At 41.8% G+C, this 26,216-nt stretch overlaps 2 protein-coding genes across 3 annotated transcripts in view; both read right to left on the reverse strand.

Annotated features, from left to right (window-relative positions):
* Positions 1–19,155, reverse strand: part of zgc:162816 (uncharacterized protein LOC571260 homolog) — a 38,156-nt gene extending 19,001 nt beyond the window's left edge. Inside the window, exons 1-6 of one of the 2 annotated variants that reach the window (XM_061890088.1) lie at positions 18,978–19,155; positions 12,487–12,642; positions 12,283–12,412; positions 5,158–5,308; positions 1,399–1,579; positions 1,182–1,300 (exon numbers count right to left, since the gene is read on the reverse strand). In XM_061890088.1, the coding sequence (XP_061746072.1) occupies positions 1,182–1,300; positions 1,399–1,579; positions 5,158–5,308; positions 12,283–12,412; positions 12,487–12,632 (727 nt within the window). In that variant the 5' untranslated portion in view covers positions 12,633–12,642; positions 18,978–19,155. The remainder of the gene's footprint in view (positions 1–1,181; positions 1,301–1,398; positions 1,580–5,157; positions 5,309–12,282; positions 12,413–12,486; positions 12,643–18,977) is intronic. The other variant, XM_061890089.1, reaches the window with a different exon arrangement.
* A 2,727-nt stretch (positions 19,156–21,882) lies between these two features.
* Positions 21,883–26,216, reverse strand: part of col6a2 (collagen, type VI, alpha 2) — a 37,492-nt gene continuing 33,158 nt past the window's right edge. Inside the window, exon 32 of the mRNA XM_061890700.1 lies at positions 21,883–22,636. Within this exon, the coding sequence (XP_061746684.1) occupies positions 22,370–22,636 (267 nt within the window). The 3' untranslated portion in view covers positions 21,883–22,369. The remainder of the gene's footprint in view (positions 22,637–26,216) is intronic.

Raw genomic sequence — 26,216 nt, forward strand, 5'->3', positions numbered from 1 at the left:
ACTGAAGGCATCATATACATGGTACTATATTGTGATGTTATGAGCCAGGGAATAAAAGAACTACCCTACCCAGCATGCAACAGGAGTGAGGAGCATGTATAGGTTGTGTCGCCATGACGACATCTTGTATGTTGTGATATGCACGCTCTGAAAGCAAACGTTAAGAAGTCAGCCAACACTCCTGGTCTGCATTATTCATAAATAGACAGACAACACATATACTCCGCTGCTTCACAGGCCGCTGGATGTAGCCGGCAAAGTATTCCCATGCTAGCTAGCCGCTCTAGCAAGCACGCCTCATTCAGTCCAAAACGGCCCGATCTATCCACATCCAGAATTGTCTGGCGGTCGTAAGTGATCCCGGAGTGACCACGCTGTAAGCCAGCCAGGACATTTGCAGAATTGTCCGCTATTTTTTGCCAAATGTTCCATCTTTAGCAAGAGCCCCTCCACGCCGGGCGACGCCATCTCGTTAAGAAAAGGCGTTAACAAAATAAAAGCATGTAAACATACGCAAATGTGCGATAAAATAATTGCCGGCGTTAATAGATTGATGAGTTAACTCATAATTAACGCATGAATATGCCCACCCCTAATTTATATATATATTTATATCATATTTACATATTTATATAATATGTAACTACAAGCTCCATTCACAAACAGAGTCCCACTGCTTTTATGAGCGGTCAAGCGATTCAAAAGCCCAATTTTTTTTTAATCTGTGGCGGCCGTAATTCTTTCGTGGCGAGCCGCCACAAATAAATGAATGCGTGGGAAACCCTGACTTGAATGTTACTTGATGTTCAATAAATTTGAAAATGTTAAGCTTGGCATTAGCGTTCTGTTGTGGGGCTTGAAAACTCCCCCTTGTCCAAGGTGGGGGATGACAAAAAAAAGTTTGAGAACCACTGCTTTAAGGCAATCTCCCAATATTGTTGTCTGGGTGGAAATCGGGAGAATGGTTGCCTAGGGAGATTTTCGAGAAGGGCACTAAACTTCGGGAGTCTCCCGGGAAAATCGGGAGGGTTTGGCAAGTATGAGTATTAGCGGTGAATGTGGTGATCCCGGCGGGCCAGTTCTAATGTTCATGTGGTATTGCCTGAAGGGCCAAATGAAATGAAACAGGCCAGAGTTTGACCCCCATGTTTTAGGAGCACGGCGACAGTGCCTGCACGCACCGTAGAAGACGTAGTTTCCTGGGTGCACCTCACTCAGCTGCGCCATGTCTCGGACTGGGTGACTGCAGGAAGGCGTGGAGCCGATGCTTGATTTGCAGCTTATGCCGACAGCCTTCAATCTGCCGGTGTCAAACACACATACAGTAAACATGATACTTTCCGCCCCAAAAACGGGAGCTTTAAGTTAGAAAGTTGCGCATCCATGAATGGAATTTACCTTTCCATGAACTGAAGAGTGAGGTCGGTGGTTTCCTTGGCGACGGCCTGGATTTCCTTCACTCCCGTGCAGTTGTAGGTGTTCCCGCAGTGAGCGTACACCCCTGTTAGGTCCACGCCGGGCGTCCCGGCGATGGCCTGCGCTAGTTTGAGCGCCTCGGGTTCTGAATGGAGGATGCCGGCTGCAAAGAAAAAAAAAAAGCATACAAATGTGGGGCGGTTTAGCTCGGTTGGTAGAGTGGCCGTGCCAGCAACTTGAGAGTTGCAGGTTCGATTCCCGCTTCCGCCATCCTAGTCACTGCCGTTGTGTCCTTGGGCAAGACACTTTACCCACCTGCTCCCAGTGCCACCCACACTGCTTTAAATGTAACTTAGATATTGGGTTTCCCTATGTAAAGCGCTTTGAGTCACTAGAGAAAAAGCGCTATATAAATATAATTCACTTCACACTTCAAATGGAGAACATTGGACTGTCTGCCCTGCAGGATGAATTTGAGGACCAGTCGTTGACAATTTAGAGTGAAAAGTAGGTGTGTGGGAAAAAATCGATTCAAATTTGAATCGCGATTCTCACGTTGTGCGATTCAGAATCCGTTCTCATTTTTTTTAAATCGATTTTTTTATACTTTTTAATTTTTTATTATCAATCCAACAAAACAACACACAGCAATACCATAACAATGCAATCCAATTCCAAAACCAAACCTGAGCCAGCAACACTCAGAACTGCAATAAAGACACAAACACCACACAGAACAAACACAAAAGTAGTGAAACAAAAATGAATATTATCAACAACAGTATCAATCCATCCATCCATCCATTTTCTACCGCTTATTCCCTTTTGGGGTTTGCGGGGGGCGCTGGCGCCTATCTCAGCTACCTGGACAAGTCGCCACTTCATCGCTATTAGTTATAATTTCAGCATGGCAGTGATTAAAAATCCCTCATTGACATTATCATTAGACATTTATAGAAATAAAAAAAAGAACAATAGTGTCACAGTGGCTTACACTTGCATGGCATCTCATAAGCTGGACAACACACTGTGTCCAATGTTTTCACAAAGATCAAATAAGTCTTATTTTTGCTTCCTTTAATAGTTAAAACAAATTTACATTATTGCAATCAGTTGATAAAACATTGTCCTTTACAATTATAAAAGCTTTTTTTTTTCCAAATCTACTACTCTGCTAGCATGTGAGCAGACTGGGGTAGATCCTGCTGAAATCTATGTTTTGAATGAATACACAATCCTTTTCAATCGGAAAAATAACATTTTTTAATCAAGAATCGCGTTTAATTGAAAAAAATCGATTTATAATCGAATCGTGACCCCAAGAATCAATATTGAATCGAATCGTGGGACACCCAAAGATTCGCAGCCCTAGTGAAAAGCAAATTGTATTTTCACTCGCGTACAAAACATTCTAACTTGGATTGTGTGGAGGGGCGTGTGGTTGGCACGCCTGCTGCTTGTGTTTGAACTGGTTGAATATGAGCGTCACTTTTGTTCACTTGCGATCGCTACAATTTAAAGGCCTACTGAAAGCCACTACTAGCGACCACACAGTCTGATAGTTTATATATCAATGATGAAATATTAACATTGCCACACATGCCAATACGGCCGCTTTAGTTTACTAAATTCCAATTTTAAATTTTGCGCGGAAATATCCTGCTGACACGTCTTGGTATGATGACGTCACGCATTGTGGAGGACATTTTGTACCAGCATCTGTTTTCATCGCATAATTCCACAGTACTACGGACATCTGTGTTGCTGAATCTTTTGCAATTTGTTCAATGAACAATGGAGACGTCAAAGAAGAAAGCTGTAGGTGGGAAACGGTGTATTGCGGCCGGCTTTAGCAACACAAACACAGCCGAAGAGGACGGTGAAGCTTTACTATGGAACAGAGCGGTCAAGCGAACACGGTTCCCTACCACATGTCAACCGGCAGGTTTCGGTGAGAAGATGGTGGTAATAAGTCGGCTCTTATCGTAGACATGAGCGGAGAGCTTGCCTCGTTCCTCCTGCACATGTCGATTCTCTTGCCTCCTCCTCCCATCGGCCGCCCCCGACTGTCGAATGCTTCCACCGTGGAGGAGGGGGGAAAAAAAAAAATCTCAGCCCGGCCCCACCGGCCGCCTTCGCCTCGTTGAGAAACGTGGTTTCCCTCAGAGACACTGGCGGTCACCACATCCCTCCGGCTTTTTTTTCCCCCTTTCTGTGCCAAATTCCGTTGACAAAAGTTCCAGGTTTACGCTAATTTCTTGCCGCACACTATTGCTATTGCATTGGACCACATACACAAAGTACAGTGTATTATGCAGCGATCATTTCGAAAGATCGGGTTTCAAAGAGGGTCCATAGCGAAGGGCAGAGATGGGCATCGCCACCACCCGTCAACTGGTGCTAAAGAAAGGTGCGGAGCCGACCTTCAGGTTGCACAGGTACGACCATATAATCTCACTAAAACACTAGTAACACGATAAGCAGATAAGGGATTTTCCAGAATTATCCTAGTAAATTTGTCTAATAACATCTGAATCGCTCCCACTGTATAGTTTTTTTTCTTTCTAGTCCTTCACTCTAACTTTCCTCATCCACAAATTTTTCATCCTCGCTCAAATTATTGGGGAAATCGTCGCGTTCTCGGTCCGAATCGCTCTAGCTGCTGGTGGCCATGATTGTAAACAATGTTCAGATGTGAGGAGCTCCACAACCCGTGACGTCACGCACACATCGTCTGCTACTTCCGGTACAGGCAAGGCTAATTTATTAGCGACCAAAAGTTGCCAACTTTATCGTGGATGTTCTCTACTAAATCCTTTCAGCAAAAATATGGCAATATCGCGAAATGATCAAGTATGACACATAGAATGGAGCTGCTATCCCCGTTTAAATAAGAACATCTCATTTTAGTAGGCTTTTAAGTCTGCATATAAATCTTATACCAGAGGAAAAGTTTTAGCAAACATGATAGCGAGCATCTGAAGTATAAAAATGCATAGAAGCAGCGATGAAGCCTATTTTTTGGGAGAAGCTTTGCCAGTGTGCGTTCACATGAAGACACGCTGACACTGCAGTTTAGAGATGTTAATAATTCAATATTTGGGACAGCAAATTCAACAATTGGTATAGCAGAATAATGTACGTTCGTATATTCTGAAAACGCCAGTTGTAAGTCCTTAGATCGCGACCGCGGGCCACTGTTGCCTGGAGGGGCTGAACAATGAGGCGTTCATGAAGGAACAACTTTTTGAGAAATGATTCCCAATTATTGCGCGGTAATAATAATGATGTTATTTTGCGATCAAGTACTCATTGCGATGTGGCGGCAAATTGTCCAGGGTGTACCCTGATTTTTGCCCGAGTGCGGGAAAATGATGGAGGAGATTCGTGTAAAAGAGCCGTTCAAAATATTCGATCGTCCGGTTAGTGCACAGCGGTTGAGTATGGTAGCTGTGCATGACTATGAAATAACTACTCATGTTCACTTCATCATCTTTTTGCTTTAGGGGCGGTATAGCTCGGTTGGTAGAGTGGCCGTGCCAGCAACTTGAGGGTTCCAGGTTCGATCCCCGCTTCCGCCATCCTAGTCACTGCCGTTGTGTCCTTGGGCAAGACACTTTTTTACCCACCTTCTCCCAGTGCCACCCACACTGCTTTAAATGCAACTTAGATATTGGGTTTCACCAGGTAAAGTGCTTCGAGTCACTAGAGAAAAGCGCTATATAAATATAATTTTCTCACCTCTCCCGTTGCCACAGTCCAATTTCAACCACACACGCCACCGTCGAGCGTCTCTCAAAGGTCGCTTTTTGAGCTGCTCCAGAGCTTCGGGGTGGTCCAGTAGAACCTGGAAGAGCTCCAGCCTCTCGGACAAGATGGCACACCGCTCCACCTGGGCGACGTGCCAAGGGATACGGTATAAATAGAAGTCATGTTTTGGAATGCATGTATGTAATAAAATGGAACACATTTCCCTTAGTAAGGTCTGGTCCACCGTGTTGTTGTTACTAAAAAGTGCCCGTTAGATTTGAAAGTCTATAACAGGGGTTTGCAAACATTTTGACTGGGGGCCAAGCTATCTATTATTGCAGGGGTAGGGAACCTATGGCTCTCGAGCCAGATGTGGCTCTTTTGATGACTGCATCTGGCTCTCAGATAAATCTTAGCTGACATTGCTTAACGCGATAAGTAATTAATAATTCCGCTGGTAATCACAGTGCTAAAAATAAAGTTCAAAACATAAAACGTTCTCATGCATTTTAATCCATCCATCCGTTTCCATCGCACCTGTTCAAGAAGTCGCATCAATGGTCAAAAGTATTTTATTTATTATTGGTCACCTTCAGGATAACAGTGTTGTTAAAAAGAATAAGAGATGCACACATTTAGTTGTTATAACCAAGGAAGATCCAAATAAAAGAGGTGTACAAGGTACAGGTCTACACGTTTCTCCTCATTGAGCTAAATTGAATCCAGTCTCCTTGCTTCTTGTCTGTTTAATAGATGTCATCAGGGTTTGAACCTGACCGTTGTATTCTGTGTTAAAAATATTAAATCAATCAATCAATGTTTATTTATATAGCCCTAAATCACAAGTGCCTCAAAGGGCTGCACAAACCACAACGACATCCTCGTTAGGGCCCACATAAGGGCAAGGAAAAACTCACCCCAGTGGGACGTCGACCATGATGACTATGAGAAACCTTGGAGAGGACAACATATATGGGCCCCCCCCCCCCCCCCCCAAGGGACCGAAAGCAATGGATGTCGAGCGGATCTAACATGATATTGTGAAAGTCCAATCCATAGTGGATCCAACGTAACCGTGAGAATCAAGTCCAAAGTGGATTCAATACAGTAGCGAGAGTCCCATCCAAAGTGGAGCCAGCAGGAAACCATCCCAAGCAGAGGCGGATCAGCAGCGCAGAGATGTCCCCAACCGATGCATAGGCGAGCGGTCCATCTTGGGTCCCGACTTTGGACGAGCGGTCCATCCTGGGTCCCGATTTTGGACAGCCAGTACTTCATCCGGACCCCCTCCACAAGGGACGGGGGGACATAGAAGAAAAAGAAAAGAAACGGCAGATCAACTGGTCTAAAAAGGGGGTCTATATAAAGGCTAGAGTATATAAATACGTTTTAAGATGAGACTTAAATGCTTCTACTGAGGTAGCATCTCGAACTGTTACCGGGAGGACAGTCCAGAGTACTGGAATATTATACGGCTCTCAGGGAAATACATTTGAAAATATTTGGCTTTCATGGCTCTCTCAGCCGAAAAGGTTCCCGACCCCTGTATTAGTGGGTTGTGTGTGTGTGTATGTATATATATATATATATATATATATATATATATATATATATATATATATATATATACACCGTATTTCCTTGAATTGCCGCCGGGGCGCTAATTAATTTAAAACCTCTTCTCACTCATGCGCTTACCAAAGGCATGCGGTAAAAGTAGGCATGCGCTAATTATTTTAAAACCTCTACTCACTCCGGCACTTACCAAAGGCATGCAGTAAAAATTTGAGTGTGAAGTAAGCTTGGACCTTAAATCCTACTGAATAGCTCTTAATCTTCTTCCCTTTATGCCATTTCAAATTACCGGTATTGAAATCAGCCTCCTCACTCGTGACGCCACTCATTTGTCTCTGGTACTCACCGAGGGTGGACGCTCCCCTTTCTTCTCCTGCTCGCTTCTTTGTTTTGTCTTGTCTTAACTTTCTTGTTGCCTCTTTTTTGCACTGCTCTCCAAATCTAAACATTGGAACTATTTAACTGGCCTCAACAACATTGACAAAATCTTGGGTTTGGGGGAACCTGCTGTCGTGACGAAGCGGTTGTTGCTGGACACACCACGGACTCTTGGGAGAAGAAGGAGCCTGGCGACCCTTTTCTGTCGAGGACGTGAAGATATCCACCTATTGGGAATTATGACAACAACACATCTGCTGATTGGAGTAAGCGTTGCTCTGGTTTGTCGACAAATTGGAAGTTGCTGGCAGTCTTCAAAGTACCCCAAAGCTGCCACAAGAACTGTGGATTACATCGGACTGTCTACCCCGCAGTTTTTGAGGACCAGTCATAGATCATTTTAGAGTGAAAAGCAATTTTTATTTTCACTCGCATACAAATCATTTTAACTTGGATTGTTTCCCTGGCTTTGAGACTCTCCCGAAGGACAGTGCAGTGAAGACACAACAAACTCCCTTCTTGTCTCTCATGGACACACACCTGTTGTTGTTGACTTTGGACTAGCGACGGCAAATACATCAAGGCCGCGTAACAGAGACACACTATGGGCTTATACACACACACACACACATCCACAAAAAAATATACGCCACACATACACCCTCCTGTCCCCCAATCCAACGCCCTTGACGCAAATCCCATAAGGGTGATGAATGGATGGTCAGCACCTGAAGAGCTGCAACCTACCACCATGACCCCGAACTCCCTTCACTCTGTTGCTAGATATCTGGAGATGTATGTTGTAATATGTATATGTGCTTTGCCATAGAGGTTTTTTCTCACTCCGAACTGGGCCCCCTTAAGAGCCCAGTCTGGATTGTATTTTTTTTACTCATTCTTCCCCAGCGTTTACCTTTTTCCCATTTTTACGGGGCGCCTTATGGCGACTAGGGTTGGGTATCGAGTATCGATTGGAACCGGGACTAACTTTCCGATTCTCCCGGTATCGTTCAAAAGTTTAAATTCCGATTCCTAGTTTCGAAACCCAGTCCGCCGACTGGGAAAAAAAATGTCCGCCGACCCGAAAGAAGAAGCCGTTGAACACCAACGAAGAAGCGCCCACCGCCGGAAGTGTTAGCATAGCCGAGCCTATGTAGCCGAGCGAGTCAGTCAAGCATGGATAGCGGTCGTAAGTGTGGCTTTATTTTACAAAAAAAAAATGAAATATCGTCCAAATGCAACACGTGCGACAGGACTGTTTGGTGTTTAGGAGGGTGCACGTCGGACATGATGAAGCACCTCCGAGTTCATGGAGTACAAATAAATGCGTGTCCCGTCTTCGACGCGCTGTGCCGACCGTCCTCCTCTGCCTCTTCCTCTGGCTCCGGCTCCGACGCCCAGCCTGGCACCTCGGTGACTGCACTGCAGTCCGAATCCGGTAAGTAAAACAATATATATGCAATAAATAATATGTTTTGCGCCAACGTTGAGGCAGCTAACAAATTATCCAGCGTATTTTTTCATAGACAATTTACAACCTGCTAGCCAGGTTCCGCCATGTGCTCGGCGAACTCCGTTCACCGTAGCGGCAATGGGGAAGATGTTGGTAACACAGACGGAAGAGTTTTTTTGACCCTGCCTTTTTATTTAATTTAATTTTTTATTTTTTTAAAGAAAGAATCGGAATCGAGAATCGTTAGGAATCGGAATCGAAACAAAGAATCGGAATTGGAATCGTTCGAATTCAAACAATACCCGACCCTAATGGCGACCCATCAGCGTTCTTGTTCTGTAACCCTGTACGCTGTTTGTTTGTCTAATCTTGAACAGGTTTGTGCTGAAAACAAAGTTTCGTTGTACTTGTTGCAATGACAATAAAGACCTACCTAACTACGAGTTTGACCAGGTGATAATACTAAGAATGCGCTAATTATTTTGCGAAGCGAGTTTTAACCCGGCAGTAATTCGAGGCAGGCGCGTACTATATGCCCTGTGAAAATTCAAGGAAATACGGTATATATATATATATATATATGTATGTACAAATATATATATATACATACATACATACACAAATATATATTTGTGTATGTATGTATATATATCCATCCATCCATCCATTTTCTACCGCTTATTCCCTTTTGGGGTCGCGGGGGGCGCTGGCGCCTATCTCAGCTACAATCGGGCGGAAGGCGGGGTACACCCTGGACAAGTCGCCACCTCATCGCAGGGCCAACACAGATAGACAGACAACATTCACACTCACATTCACACACTAGGGACCATTTAGTGTTGCCAATCAACCTATCCCCAGGTGCATGTCTTTGGAGGTGGGAGGAAGCCGGAGTACCCGGAGGGAACCCACGCATTCACGGGGAGAACATGCAAACTCCACACAGAAAGATCCCGAGCCTGGATTTGAACCCAGGACTGCAGGACCTTCGTATTGTGAGGCAGACGCACTAACCCCTCTGCCACAAATATATATTTGTGTATGTATGTATGTATATATATGTATGTATATATATATATATATATATATATATATATATATATATTTATATATATGTATATTTGTGTATGTATATACACACACACACACACACACACACACACACGATTTAATTCGATCCTTGGCGGTTCAGAATCGCTTCAAAATCAATTTTTAAACGACAATGGGTGCAAGTTCTAAGATTTACTACGTTTCACCATAAAATAAATAAACAGCCGTGATAATTTGTATATTACTTAAAAGAAAAATGTATATTTGTGTATGGATGTATATATATATATATATACACATACACAAATATATATATATATGTATGTATATTTGTGTATATACACACACACACACGATTTAATTCGATCCTTGGCGGTTCAGAATCGATTCTCGATTCAAAATCAATAATTTTTAACTACAATGGGTGCAAGTTCTAAGATTTACTACGTTTCACCATAAAATAAATAAACAGCCGTGATTAATTTGTATACTACTTAAAAGAAAAATGTTTTTTTTTAATAAAATTCTACCCAAACATTGAATAAAGTCAAATACATATAAGGCAAGAAGAGAACTATCCAACACTTCCATTTTGTAAACTTTATCTGTACAGTTGATATTGGCATCTACATTAAAAATATGATTTGCAAATAATAAATAATAACATTTAAAAACATATATATATATTTTTTTTTAACTTGGTACGTCCCACGGGTCAGCCCATCGTAGTTTGGCCTATAAGATCAATGCGGTTAGCTTCATCATTATCGATTTATCATCACTCGTTCTCCTTATGTAAATAACGTATTTCCTTGAATCGCCGCCGAAGTGCTAATTGATTTAAAACCTCTTCTCACTCTGGCGTTTACCAAAGGCATGCGGTAAATTTAGGCCTGCGCTTATAAATTTGAGTGTGATGTAAGGATACATCATGAAAAGCACATTTGATAAAAAAAACAACTTTATTATGGTCTTCCCTTTACTTATGAATGAAGTCCATGCGCAGCTCCTTCTGATCAAAAGCATTGATAACTTGTTTATAGAAGTCTTCCTTATCTTTCTTCAGTTTTAAAAGTCTCTCTGTCTTGATGGAGATCTTCCTTTATTACCTTTTTTTTTTATTGATACTTTTATTAGTAGATTGCACAGTTCAGTACATATTCTGTACAATTGACCACTAAATGATAATACCCGAATAAGTTTTTCAACTTGTTTAAGTCGGGGTCCACGTTAATCAATTCATGCTTCAATTGAAAGTCCGGTTTAGAAAACTGTTTTATTTTAGATATGTAATCCTCCATGTTAAAAGCGCAAGCGAGAGGAAAAAAATAAACGCTCGCTGCTCACTCTTGCTGCTTGTTGTCACTTCTTCTGCAGCCGAGTAGTCGCAAGAAGGATCACTAGCGCCCTCTACCACCAGGAAGCGGGAGTCATTTAATGACTCATATTTGACACACGCAGCTATGGTATATTAAAAAAAACATAGCTGCTTACTGTTCTTTTTAGCATATTCAATAGCTTGGACCTTAAATCCTACTGAATAGCTCTTAATCTTCTTCCCTTTATGCGATTTCAAATGATTGAAATCAGCCTCCTCCATTTTGAAAATGGTGACAGGTGAAGTGTGTCGTGGAAATTTCTTAAAGACGATCCTTTAGTGACAAATAGCTTTAAAATGATTTATTAAAGTAACAAACAAGTAATAACAAGCTTTGCAAAGTGAGACCAAACCAGAACAACACATCCGTTCGTTCCAGCTTGTTCTAACTCCTTTAGAACTTGACATGACAATTATACATTCTCAGAAGTCCCACCCTCCATGCTCATTTCTCTTTCTCTCTAAAATTTATATAGCGCTTTTTCTCTAGTGACTCAAAGCGCATTACATAGTGAAACCCAATATCTAATTTTTACATTTAAACCAGTGTGGGTGGCACTGGGAGCAGGTGGGTTAAGTGTCTTGCCCAAGGACACAAAGGCAGTGACTAGGATGGCGGATGCGGGAATCGAACCTGCAACCCTCAAGTTGCTGGCACGGCCCCTCTACCAACCGAGCTATACCGCCCCAATTTACATACAGTACACCAGTGGAATGAATACCCAAATTCCTGGGAAGGGGAGAGGGTGTCGTTTGCCCAGAGGGGGGTGGGGTCACTCAGGAAAGCGGAACAATTTAGCTCTGTTGGGGGTAAGGGAGAGGGAAAACACATGCCCACGTCAACTATAGTCCACATGTCACATCAAAGACACCGGAGACAGAGCTTGATCAGATAATAGATCTCTTGCTAAGTGTCACATTCCTGAGCCCAATAAACAACTTTTGACGACCCGTTCGAAGAACATCCTCAACTAAAACGAGTACAAGTAATTTTGCAATCACAAGTGTCACTTGTGACGTGACGAGTTTGACCCGGTGGAAATTCTAGACATGCGGTGATAAAAATAATATTTCGCGAAACGAGTTTGACCCGACGTTAATCCTGAGCCGGCGGTAATTCTAAGCATGCGCTGATTATTTTACGAAACGAGTTTGACCCGGTAGTAATTCTAGTCAGGCGCATACAATTCAAGGAAATACGGTATGGAAAAAAAAAATGTTTTTTTTACATGTTTTTGTAATTCTGTGTACAATGTGGTGGATAGAGTGGACAGGGGGGAACCTTATCGAAAGGAAGGGAATAAGCGTAGAGGATGTCGTCAAATCCATGGTCGGCATAGAAACAGGCCTCCGCCAGAGTGGAAACCACGATGCACCGCCGTGACCCTCCTGTCATTATGTCAGCACACTCACTGCCAACGGAGGGGAAAACCACACAAACAAGTCAGCGTCATGGCCGAAAATACCAAAATGTGTGTGTTCATACAGGGTTTTGTGGGTCTTCATGTGAGGGCGAAGCTCAACTCCCAGCTTCTCACACCGTTCGATCATAGATTGGGCATTTTTCTTTACTTTCTCCACATCCACCACCAGAGCGGGGGTACACAAGGCTGAAAGAGGCTCCCCGTCCATGCTGGCAGTACTGGAGGACACACACATTTGTGTATTTGTTACCTTCAAGAAACCCCCGAAAAATGCCTACCTCTTTAGGACCACCCTTTCTAGATGTATAAAAATGTGTATTTACAACATTAATAATATATACAGTACATACTATGCAAATATCAAAAGCTTCTTGTGAAAAATGAGTTGGAATTTCACAGGAAAAAGGTCACAATTTCACCAGAAAAATGTCGAATTTTGGCGGTATTATAATAAAAGTCGTCATTTTACTCGACGCGAGTCAGAATTTTGCAAGAAAAACTGAACATTTGTGCGATATTATGATAAAAGTTCAAATTTTACTCGAACAGTTGCAATTTTACAAGAAAAAGCCTAACATTTTGGCACTGTTATGAAAAGAGTCGTAATTTTACTGTACAAAAGTCAGAATTTTATAACAAAACTTTAAAATGTTAAGATGGCGGCGAGGAGGCGGCGACGGCGAGCAAGCGGCAAGGCGGGGCGCACCGGGGGCGAAGCCTCGATCAAGATCAGGTGAGTGGATGGCGCACCTGGGGACAATCCAATAATCCTCTCACACTGTTTGAAAGGGCGACAGCTGCGAATGTCAGGGGGAGAGGCGGAGAGACTGGAAGGAGCAAGAGTGCAGGAGAGCCGAAGACAGACGACGAGCGAGCGGAGAAGAGGAGCTAAAAAAAAGCGACGTGGACTGAGGTTTTTATTGAAAAGAATAAACAAAGTCAGACTGCTCAAAGAAATGTCCTTCCTTGGTGGTCCTGGGAACCCGCGCGACAGCGTGAGACTGTTACAGTTGGCAATATTATAATAATCGGAATTTTACTAAGCAAAAATGATGACGAAACTCAAACAAATCCCGTTGTTTTACAAGAACGACAAAAAAATAGAAATATGGTGATAGAAGTCCGATTTTTATATGACAAATGTCGCCAGTTTGCTTTACAAAGTAATTATTTTGTGCGATATTATGATAAAAGTTCTAATTTTACTCGAACAGCCGCAATTTTACAAGAAAAAGCCTAACATTTTGGCACTGTTATGAAAAGAGTCGTAATTTTACTGTACAAAAGTCAGAATTTTATAACAAAACTTTAAAATGTTAAGATGGCGGCAAGGAGGCGGCGACGGCGAGCAGGCGGCGAGGCGGGGCGCACCGGGGGCGAAGCCTCGATCAAGATCAGGTGCGTGGATGGCGCACCTGGGGACAATCCAATAATCCTCTCACACTGTTTAAAAGGACGACAGCTGCGAATGTCAGGGGGAGAGGCGGAGAGACTAAAAGGAGCAAGAGTGCAGGAGAGCCGAAGACAGACGACGAGCGAGCGGAGAAGAGGAGCTAAAAAAAAGCGACCTGGACTGAGGTTTTTATTGAAAAGAATAAACAAAGTCAAACTGCTCAAAGCAATGTCCTTCCTTGGTGGTCCTGGGAACCCGCACGACAGCGTGAGACTGTTACAGTTGGCAATATTATAATAATTGGAATTTCACTCAGCAAAAATGATGACAAAAAACTCAAACAAATCCCGCTGTTTTACAAGAACGACAACAAAATGGCAATATGGTGATAAAAGTCCGATTTTTATATGACAAATGTCCCCATTTTGCTTTAAAAAGTAATTATTTTGTGCGATATTATGATAAAAGTTGTAATTTTACTCGAACAGCCGCAATTTTACAAGAAAAAGCCTAACATTTTGGCACTGTTATGAAAAGAGTCGTAATTTTACTGTACAAAAGTCAGAATTTTATAACAAAACTTTAAAATGTTAAGATGGCGGCGACGGCGAGCAAGCGGCGAGGCGCACCGGGAGAGAAGCCTCGAACAAGATCAGGTGAGTGGATGGCGCACCTGGGGACAACCCAATAATCCTCTCACACTGTTTAAAAGGGCGACAGCTGCGAATGTCAGGGGGAGAGGCGGAGAGACTGGAAGGAGCAAGAGTGCAGGAGAGCCGAAGACAGACGACGAGCGAGCGGAGAAGAGGAGCTAAAAAAAAGCGACCTGGACTGAGGTTTTTATTGAAAAGAATAAACAAAGTCAAACTGCTAAAGCAATGTCCTTCCTTGGTGGTCCTGGGAACCCGCGCGACAGCGTGAGACTGTTACAGTTGGCAATATCATAATAATCGGAATTTTACTCAGCAAAAATGATGACGAAACTCAAACAAATCCCGCTGTTTTACAAGAACGACAAAAAAATTGGAAATATGGTGATAAAAGTCCGGATTTTTTATGTGACAAATGTCGCCATTTTACTTTACAAAGTAATTTTGCGACATTACAGAAACAGAGAGAATGAGAAATTGTTCCCAATTTTATGAGAAAAACGTCGACGCATTGAGAGAAAAAGACTGCTTTTAGTAAAAAAAATATACTTTTTAATGTTTTCTTTGTAATTGCTTTTTAATCTTCATTATTTACAGTATCTCCCGATATACATATTTATTTTATTAGTGTTGTTGATTTTGCCCAATAGGGGGGTCATTTCAATTTCTTACACACACTTGTTATTTCATATGTTGACCAAAACGGGAGCACTTCAAAAAAAATGTACACACACTTGTTATTTCATATGTTGACCAGCGTGGGGAGCACTTTTAAAACCGACACAGTCAATTTGAAAAATCCCTCCTTTTTAGGACCACCCTCATTTTGATAGATTTCCCCACCAGGGGTGCAAATGAGATCTCTATTTTTTCGTTTTTGTAATGTGCTTAAGGCTGATGACAATTGAGTCACGGACCACAGATGGCCCCTGTGCCACACTTTGGGCAACTTTAGAAGCTAACTGTTAATGGCAACTATAGTCTTAGTACCGTAGTGTATTTGTTCATCCTACGGTCACACATTGGACGCGGGTTGTCTTACGTCGGCACCGGATGTCGTAAAATCAGCTGTTCACCTGGCAGCTTTTTTCGGGAAATAATAGTGAAGTTCTTCTTTAGCTACCGCTTGTTTTATCATACATTGCTGCCTTTGCACCCGTCAATGTTTACTTTTGTATGCACATTAAATCGACAAAAAAAAAATCCTGACTTTGGAGCAATGTTCACGGACTCTAGTATTTGGCTCTCTGTTAGATGCAATGTTTTTTTGCGTATTGGGACCATGATTTCGGTCCTAACTTGGTACTTTTTCTTGTTGATGTCTCAGAAGGGTAGAAATACAAGAACACACACACACACACACACAAATATACAAATGCAACACAATTATTATGCATGAATGACTTGAAATCTCATACCCAAGTGGTGGCCTAGTTTTTTTTTTTGCAACAAAAAAATGGGATATTTGCTTTAAATATATTTGTAAAATAGGTCGGGTCGCGGGGTCTGCTTAGGCTGCTGCCCCCGCGACCCGACCTCGGATAAGCGGAAGAAAATGGATGGATGGATGGACATTTATTTAAAAAAAAATCAAAAAATACCTAACATTCAAAAAATCAATAATAGATCACATAAACAATTAATTTGTACGTTTTTAAATCAGCCCTGTTCTCTACACATGCTGTTCGTTTTTGTATCACGTGGTTGTTCAATAAAGTTTTGTAAAAAAAAAAAAATAAATTATGCTAATGCTCACTGTTACCCACCATTTAAAGCAGGGGTGTCCAAACTTTTTCCACAGAGGGCCGCACCAGGAAAAATGTACGCATGCATTTTGATATTTTTCATTTTCAAACCATAACAAAATATATGGATTTTTTTTTGTTTAATCCTTAGGGCTCCTAAGGCATAGCTCGGTTGGTAGAGTGGCCGTGCCAGCAACTTCAGAGTTCCAGGTTTGATTCCCCGCTTCTGCCATCCGAGTCTCTGCCGTTGTGTCCTTGGGCAAGGCACTTGACCCACCTGCTCCCAGTGCCACCCACACTGGTTTAAATGTAACTTAGATATTGGGTTTCACTATGTAAAGCGCTTTGAGTCACTAGAGAAAAGCGCTACATAAATATAATTCACTTCCTGGGGAGCATAGAGGGTCTTAGTCACTAATATGTTAAAAAATAAGGCAAATTATTATTATTTTTTATTTAATTAATGCTTACAGTAAATCTCTATATCAACTTGAGGTTGATATAATGTAAAACAAATAAGGTTTTATGCCTTTTCTGTCAAAGACAACTTTCTTTTTTATAGTAAAACTGAAATATGCAGTATTTAGATGTATAGATAGTACTTTATTGATTCCTTCAGGAGAGTTCCTTTATTGATCAATTAAAGCCCTCAAAGATCAATAATGCAGGACATTATTGATTTTAATTATTTCATATTTTTGAGTAATCACAGTGAAAAGTTGAATAAAATCCTACTAAATATATTTGAGATCCGAAAGCTTCCCCACTCATAAAGTGATACATTTTTATTAGTTCTTTTTTTTACTTTAAACACTTAAATTTCAAGATCAACTTCCGATATATCTGTCGATTTTAAGTTTGAACTATTATTTTGTTTCTTTTATGCTCTTTTGTCAAAACTTTGATGTTTTTATATGGCAACCACACAACATATGCAATATTTTTTCCACATAAAAGAGTTTAAAGTCCTACTGAAAGCCACTACTACCGACCACGCAGTCTGATAGTTTATATATCAATGATGAAATATTAACATTGCAACACATGACAATATGGCCGCTTTAGTTTACTAAATTGCAATATTTAATTTCCCGCCAGGTATCCTGTTGAAAACGTCGTGGAATGATGACGAGTGCTTGTGACGTTATTGGTTGGAGCGAACATTTCAGCCCAGCACCACACACGGCTAAAAGTCGTCTGTTTTCATCGCATAATTACACAGTATTTTGGACATCTGTGTTGCTGAATCTTTTGCAATTTGTTCAATTAATAATGGAGACGTCAAAGAAGAAAGATGTAGGTGGGAAGCGGTGGATTGCAGCTGCCTGTAGCAACACAAACACAGCCGGTGTTTCTTTGTTTGTTGTGGAGCTTTAATATGGAACAGAGCGGTCAAGCGAACATGTTTCGGTGAGAAAATTGTGATATTAAGTCGGCTCTTACCGGTGAGATGAGCGGAGCTCGCGTCCTCCTGCACCGGCTGTCAAAGAAGCAGCTGTGACTTTCTTGGCTCCTCCATATGGCTTCCCTCAGAGACACCGAAGCCCCCTGACTTTCAGGTATGACTTTATAATCTCACTAAAACACTAGTAACACAATAAGCGGCATGGCGTAGTGGGTAGAGCGGCCGTGCCAGAAACCTGAGGGTTGCAGGTTCGCTTCCCACCTATGGACATCAAAGTCGCTGCCGTTGTGTCCTTGGGCAGGACACTTCACCCTTTGCCCCCGGTGCCGCTCACACCGGTGAATGAATGATGAATGAACGATTGGTGGTGGTCGGAGGGGCCGTAGGTGCAAACTGGCAGCCACGCTTCCGTCAGTCTACCCTAGGGCAGCTGTGGCTACAGATGTAGCTTACCACCACCAGGTGTGAATGAATGATGGGTTCCCACTTCTCTGTGAGCGCTTTGAGTATATAACAATAGAAAAGCGCGATATAAATCTAATCCATTATTATTATTATTATTATTATAAGCAGATAAGGGATTTTCCAAAATTATCCAAGTAAATGTGTCTAATGACATCTGAATCGCTCCCACTGTACAGTCTTTTTTTTCTCCTAGTCCTTCACTCTAAATTTCCTCATCCACGAATCTTTCATCCTCGTTCAAATTAATGGGGAAATTGTCGCTTTCTCGGTCTGAATCGCTCTGGCTGCTGGTGGCCGTGATTATAAACAATGTTCAGATGTGAGGAGCTCCACAACCCGTGACGTCAAGCACACATCGTCTGTTACTTCCGGTACAGGCAAGGCTAATTTATTAGCGACCAAAAGTTGCAAACTTTATCGTCGATGTTCTCTACTAAATCCTTTCAGCATAAATATGGCAATATGGCGAAGTGATGAAGTATGACACATAGAATGGAGCTGCTATCCCCGTTTGAATAAGAACATCTAATTTCAGTAGGCCTTTAAAAGGTTCCAATGCATGTTAAATAAAGTTTTGAAAAAAAAAATGCTAACTGCTAGCTACCATTGAGACAGGTTCAAATGCACCATACAGGACGGTGTGTAAGATGGACTTTGCCCACATTCTGACTCTCAACCTAAAGTCCAACTGTTTGTTAGTTTTTTGTATTTTCAAACTAGAATGAAAAACATTTTATGTTTCAGAGTGACGTCACTCAGCAAGTCTTGTTACCCACAATGCATTGCAATGTACTGGTAAAGTTGAGGAAAGACCTTAACGGGTGTAATACTTATAAGAAACGACGATATTAAAACATTATACAAACATTCAACACGAAAATCAAGTACGACAAACCTGAGTTTGATGCGAATGAGAAGTCTTCAGACGACGGAGGACTTAATGCCGTCAAACGAGTGCGTCGTTGAGTAGGGATGTGCGTTGCCAAATGGGAAATGACACATTATCGTACCGGACTCCCTAAAATTCTTATAATTTAGAAAAACCTAAGTAAATATCTGATTTAATGTTGATATGTTACAGTTAATCATTGTCACATACCGTGTATAGTGTAACTTATACTGATGTTTACCTTAAATGAACTACGAGCACATTAAACAAAACTGTCAGTAGTAGAAGAGCACCTCGATATGGCGGTAATGAGGCAGGTCAGGCACGTCTGGCAACGTTGAAAAGAAGGGACCGTCAACAAATCTCACAACCGAAAATAGGTAGGAGCGGTAAAATAATGTAAGAGGACAGTCCCTATAAGACTATCCATCCATCCATCCATTTCCTACCGCTTATTCCCTTTCGGGGTCGCGGGGGGCGCTGGCGACTATGCAATCTAAATGTAAGCAAACATGCACAAAAAATGTGTGTGTGTGTGTGTGTGTGTGTGTGTGTGTGAAGTGAATTATATTTATATAGCGCTTTTCTCTAGTGACTCAAAGCACTTTACATTAAGAAACCCAATATCTAAGTTACATTTTTTTTAAAGCAGTGTGGGTGGCACTGGGAGCAGGTGGGTAAAGTGCCTTGCCCAAGGACACAACGGCAGTGACTAGGATGGCAGAAGCGGGAATCAAACCTGCAACCCTCAAGTTACTGGCACGGCCACTCTACTAACCGAGCTATGCCGGTGTTTTTTTCTATACCTTTTTCCATACTTGCCAACCCTCCCGGATTTTCCGGGAGACTCCCGAAATTCAGCACCTCTCCCGAAAACCTCCCGGGACCAATTTTCTCCTGAAAAAAATCCCGAAATTCAGGCGGAGCTGGAGGGGGCGTGGCCTCCAGCTCCATGCGGACCCGAGTGACGTGTCGACAGCTTGTATTCACATCCGCTTTCCCACAATATAAACACAGTGCCTGCCCAATGAGGTTATAAGTCTGGCTTTATTGTTAGGCAGTCTCATTAACGCCCTCCCAGCGCGGTAACAACACACAACAACAGCAGTCACGTTTTCGTCTACCGTAAAGCAGTTCGTCTGCTATAAACAGCAATGTTGTGACACTCTTAAACAGGACAATACTGCCATCTACTGTGCATGCATGTGTGACAATGACATCCACGGCTTTTAGCGCAGTGGTTCTCAGCCTTTTTTTCAGAGATATACCCCCTGTGAACATTTTTTTTTAACTCAAATACCCCCTAATCAGAGCAAAGCACTACGTTTTTCTTGTGAAATTGTGACCTTTTTCTTGTGAAATCCCAACTTTAATTTTACAACAAACTTTTTTATATTTGCATAGTGTGTATATATTATTAATGTTGTAAATACAACTCTTTATATATCTAGAAAGGGTGGTCTTAAAGACGGAGGCATTATTCGGAGGTCTCAAGAAGGTAACAAATACAAGAACCTGTGTGTGTGTGTGTGTGTGTGTGTGTGTGTGTGTGTGTGTGTGTGTGTGTGTGTGTGTGTGTGTGTGTGTGTGTGTGTGTGTATGTGTGTGTGTGTGTGTGTGTGTGTGTGTGTGTGTGTGTGTGTGTGTGTGTGTGTGTGTGTGTGTGTGATTGTTCCATCTGCCTCTGTTTGGGGATTTTAGGACACTCACCTGTTGACAACCACAATCTCAAGGCTTTATACTCCAGTGCCGCATCACAGACGCTGCTGGTGCATTACCGAGTGTGCACACACTACAGTTAGTTACTTCATGCCGCTTCTCTAGCCAACAGTCGTCCTTATGCTCACACACCGCCTGCCTCCTCTGCATCCTGGGATCCTGCCGACAATGCCAAGCCGCAACGGGAGAATACTGTCTTTTAGTCGGGAATTACAGAAATTAATCAGTTAATTTTTTTCTGGATTGTAATTTTATTCAAATATTTATTGTACTTTTTAAATCCATTTTTTCTAAAATAATTGCCCTTCTCAATTAATTTCTGTCCCCCCCCCCCTCTAGGAAGAAGGAAACATTTTGGGGTCCGCCGCGACAAAAAAAAAAAAGTATAAATTGTCTAAAAAATTGTTATAAATACACCTCTGCATAAAATTGTATCCTTATTAACATAAAAATAAATAATATGAAACTGACAACTCACAGCAAATAATATATTTATTAAAATTGTTTAAAAAAAAAATAAAAAATAAAAATAAATATATATATATACATATACAGTATATATATGTATATATATATATATATATATATATATATATATATATATACATACATACGTATATATAAATATATATATATATATATATATATATATATATTCTAAACATTGATTTATGTCAGGGGTCCCCAAACTTTTTGACCCTGGGGCCACATTGGGTTAAAATAATTTGTAAATATATATATATATATACATATATATATATATATATATATACGATATGACGTCATCGATTGGAAAATACATTTTTAGACAATGTGATTTGCCTGAGCGGCTAGGAGACTCGGAGAGTAACAAGCAACAAGTGGTAGAAAATGGGTAAAAAGGACAGATTAAAAAAAAAGAATAGTAAAAACTAAAATAAAAACATTTTTTAAATTGGGACTTCCCGCGGGCCAGATCTCGAACGTTGGCGGGCCGTAGTTTGGGGACCCCTGGTTTATAATATATTTATTTTTATTTTCGAAGCCGGTCCTGGCACACCCTGCTTCGCTGCAGGCCCGCAGGCCACTCCCCCCACTCCACATTTATATATTTTCAGAACATATTATATAAAGCCTTTTAATGCTCCACTTTCTGCGCCTTACCTAACTTTGTTCATCGGTTTCATGACCATGTATGTCACACAGAGACAAGTTGGAGTTACCACATTTGGATTTATTGGATTTTTGTGTTTACAGATGGGGTTTTGTGTGTCTGTGAATTAATATGAGCGTGTGTTCGAATCTCGTGGCATTTATTCCGTTTCCATCCCCCTGACAAACTATAGTCGTACAGAATAATATGGTACAAAAACCTCAAAACTTTGTCCTTCTCTCTCGTTTAGCACCTTTTAATGTAAATATTGACGGTGAGAAAAAAAATATTTATCTTCTGCAAAAAAAAAAAAAGGAAATAAAAGCCTTATCGTACAAATCGTCGACGAGTGTCTTTTGGCGGGACATCTGACCGTAGAGTTAGAAAGAATAGAACAATCTAGTGATTGGCCCGAGTTAAAAAAAAAAAGTCACGTTGAAACTGTCTGAACCTATCAGTGCTTTGCCTCCGGTTCCCATCAAGTTGGTGGTTGACGTTGCCCCCTTCCTCCGTTCTACAAACCCTGATCCTGCGGCGCCGCTCCTCACTAGCAGATCCAGCGGATGAAGCGCTCGAAGAAGGAGGGCTTGTTCAACACGGCGTAGTCGGCGCCCCGGAAGATGGACGACGTGTCGCCGAGCGCCACCTTGGTCAGCACCTCCTCGTCGGTGTCGGTCCCCAGGGCGATGACCGTGGGGACGCCCTCGGCGCGCTTCATGGAGGACACGCCCTCGTCCAGCTGCTCGCCGGAGGTGATGCCGTCGGTGATGAAGACGAAGGCCAGCTCGGCGTTGCGGCGAGCAAAGCGGGTTCCCTGCAACAAGACCACGTTTGTAACAATATTGTTTTCTGCATTTGTTTACAAACCCCGTTTCCATATGAGTTGGGAAATTGTGTTGGATTTAAATATAAACAGAATACAATGATTTGCAAATCCTTTTCAAGCCATATTCAGTTGAATATGCTACAAAGACAGACACCGACCTCCATTTGACAACCAAACAATTAAACAAGGCGACACGGTAAAGAATCTGGGTATTATCTTCCACCCAACTCTCTCCTTTGAGGCACACATTAAAAGCGTTACTAAAACGGCCTTCTTTCATCTCCGTAATATCGCTAAAATTCGCTCCATTTTGTCCACTAAAGACGCCGAGATCATTATCCATGCGTTTGTTACGTCTCGTCTCGATTACTGTAACCTATTATTTTGGGGTCTCCCCATGTCTAGCATTAAAAGATTACAGTTGGTACAAAATGCGGCTGCTAGACTTTTGACAAGAACAAGAAAGTTTGATCACATTACGCCTATACTGTATATACCTTTATATACATATATACATACATATATACTGTATATACCTTTATATACATATATACATACATATATACTGTATATACCTTTATATACATATATACTGTATATACCTTTATATACATATATACTGTATATACCTTTATATACATATATACATACATATATACCTGTACTGTATATACCTTTATATACATATATACATACATATATACCTATACTGTATATACCTTTATATACATATATACATACATATATACCTATACTGTATATACCTTTATATACATATATACATACATATATACCTATACTGTATATACCTTTATATACATATATACATACATATATACCTATACTGTATATACCTTTATATACATATATACATACATATATACCTATACTGTATATACCTTTATATACATATATACATACATATATACCTATACTTCATATACCTTTATATACATATATACATACATATATACCTATACTGTATATACCTTTATATACATATATACATACATATATACTGTATATACCTTTATATACATATATACATACATATATACCTATACTGTATATACCTTTATATACATATATACATACATATATACCTATACTGTATATACCTTTATATACATATATACATACATATATACCTATACTGGCTCACCTGCACTGGCTTCCTGTGCACTTAAGATGTGACTTTAAGGTTTTACTACTTACGTATAAAATACTACACGGTCTAGCTCCATCCTATCTTGCCGATTGTATTGTACCATATGGCCCGGCAAGAAATCTGCCTTCAAAGGACTCCGGCTTATTAGTGATTCCTAGAGCCCCAAAAAAGTCTGCGGGCTATAGAGCGTTTTCCGTTCGGGCTCCAGTACTCTGGAATGCCCTCCCGGTAACAGTTCGAGATGCTACCTCAGTAGAAGCATTTAAGTCTCACCTTAAAACTCATCTGTATACTCTAGCCTTTAAATAGACCTCCTTTTTAGACCAGTTGATCTGCCGCTTCTTTTCTTTTTCCCCTATGTCCCCCCCTCCACAGGGTGTCCGGTCCGATGACCATGGATGAAGTACTGGCTGTCCAGAGTCGAGACCCAGGATGGACCGCTCGCCTGTGTATCGGTTGGGGACATCTCTACGCTGCTGATTCGCCTCCGCTTGGGATGGTTTCCTGTGGACGGGACTCTCGTTGCTGTCTTGGATCCGCTTTGAACTGAACTCTCGCGGCTGTGTTGGAGCCACTAGGGATTGAACTTTCACAGTATCATGTTAGACCCGCTCGACATCCATTGCTTTCGGTCCCCTAGAGGGGGGGTTGCCCACTTCTGAGGTCCTCTCCAAGGTTTCTCATAGTCAACATTGTCACTGGCGTCCCACTGGATGTGAATTCTCCCTGCCCACTGGGTGTGAGTTTTCCTTGCCCTTTTGTGGGTTCTTCCGAGGATGTTGTAGTCGTAATGATTTGTACAGTCCTTTGAGACATTTGTGATTTGGGGCTATATAAATAAACATTGATTGATTGATTGATTGATTCCCGAGATAGGCACCAGCGCCCCCCTCGACCCCAAAGGGAATAAGCGGTAGAAAATGGATGAATGGATAATAAATACATCGAGCAATATTGCCCCCTCGTGGTTCTGTGCTGTCACAACTCCCTCCTCCAACCATAACAGGGACAATGAAAAAGTGGGATTACCTCCAAATTCTTCAGGACAACCTAAAATCATCAGCCCGGAGGTTGGGTCTTGGGCGCAGTTGGGTGTTCCAACAGGACAACGACCCCCAAATACACGTCAAAAATGGTAAAGCAATGGCCAAATCATGCTAGAATTAAGTTTTTAGAATGTTCTGACTTAAAAGTGTGGACAATGCTGAAGAAACAAGTCCATGTCAGAAATCCTATCTTGCCGATTGTATTGTACCATATGTCCCGGCAAGAAATCTGCGTTCAAAAGACTCCGGTTTATTAGTGATTCCTAGAGCCCCAAAAAAGTCTGCGGGCTATAGAGCGTTTTCCGTTCGGGCTCCAGTACTCTGGAATGCCCTCCCGGTAACAGTTGGAGATGCCACCTCAGTAGAAGCATTTAAGTCTCACCTTAAAACTCATTTGTATACTCTAGCCTTTAAATAGACTCGCTTTTTAGACCAGTTGATCTGCCGCTTCTTTTCTTTTTTCCCCTATGTCCCCCCCTCCCTTGTGGTCCGATGACCATGGATGAAGTACTGGCTGTCCAGAGTCGAGACCCAGGATGGACCGCTCGCCTGTATGGGTTGGGGACATCTCTACGCTGCTGATCCGCCTCCGCTTGGGATGGTTTCCTGTGGACGGGACTCTCGCTGCTGTCTTGGATCCGCTTTGAACTGAACTCTCGCGGCTGTGTTGGAGCCACTATGGATTGAACTTTCACAGTATCATGTTAGACCCGCTCCACATCCATTGCTTTCGGTCCCCTAGAGGGGGGGGGGTTGCCCACATCTGAGGTCCTCTCCAAGGTTTCTCATAGTCAGCATTGTCACTGGCGTCCCACTGGATGTGAATTCTCCCTGCCCACTGGGTGTGAGTTTTCCTTGCCCTTTTGTGGGTTCTTCCGAGGATGTTGTAGTCGTAATGATTTGTGCAGTCCTTTGAGACATTTGTGATTTGGGGCTATATAAATAAACATTGATTGATTGATTGATTGATTCCCGAGATAGGCACCAGCGACCCCCTCGACCCCAAAGGGAATAAGCGGTAGAAAATGGATGAATGGATAATAAATACATAGAGCAATATTGCCCCCTCGTGGTTCTGTGCTGTCACAACTCCCTCCTCCAACCATAACAGGGACAATGAAAAAGTGGGATTACCTCCAAATTCTTCAGGACAACCTAAAATCATCAGCCCGGAGGTTGGGTCTTGGGCGCAGTTGGGTGTTCCAACAGGACAACGACCCCCAAACACACGTCAAAAGTGGTAAAGCAATGGCCAAATCATGCTAGAATTAAGGTTTTAGAATGTTCTGACTTAAAAGTGTGGACAATGCTGAAGAAACAAGTCCATGTCAGAAATACCAACAAATTTTGCTGA

This window comes from Nerophis ophidion, linkage group LG28 (genome assembly GCF_033978795.1).
Source record: "Nerophis ophidion isolate RoL-2023_Sa linkage group LG28, RoL_Noph_v1.0, whole genome shotgun sequence".
Classification (NCBI taxonomy): Eukaryota; Metazoa; Chordata; class Actinopteri; order Syngnathiformes; family Syngnathidae; genus Nerophis; species Nerophis ophidion.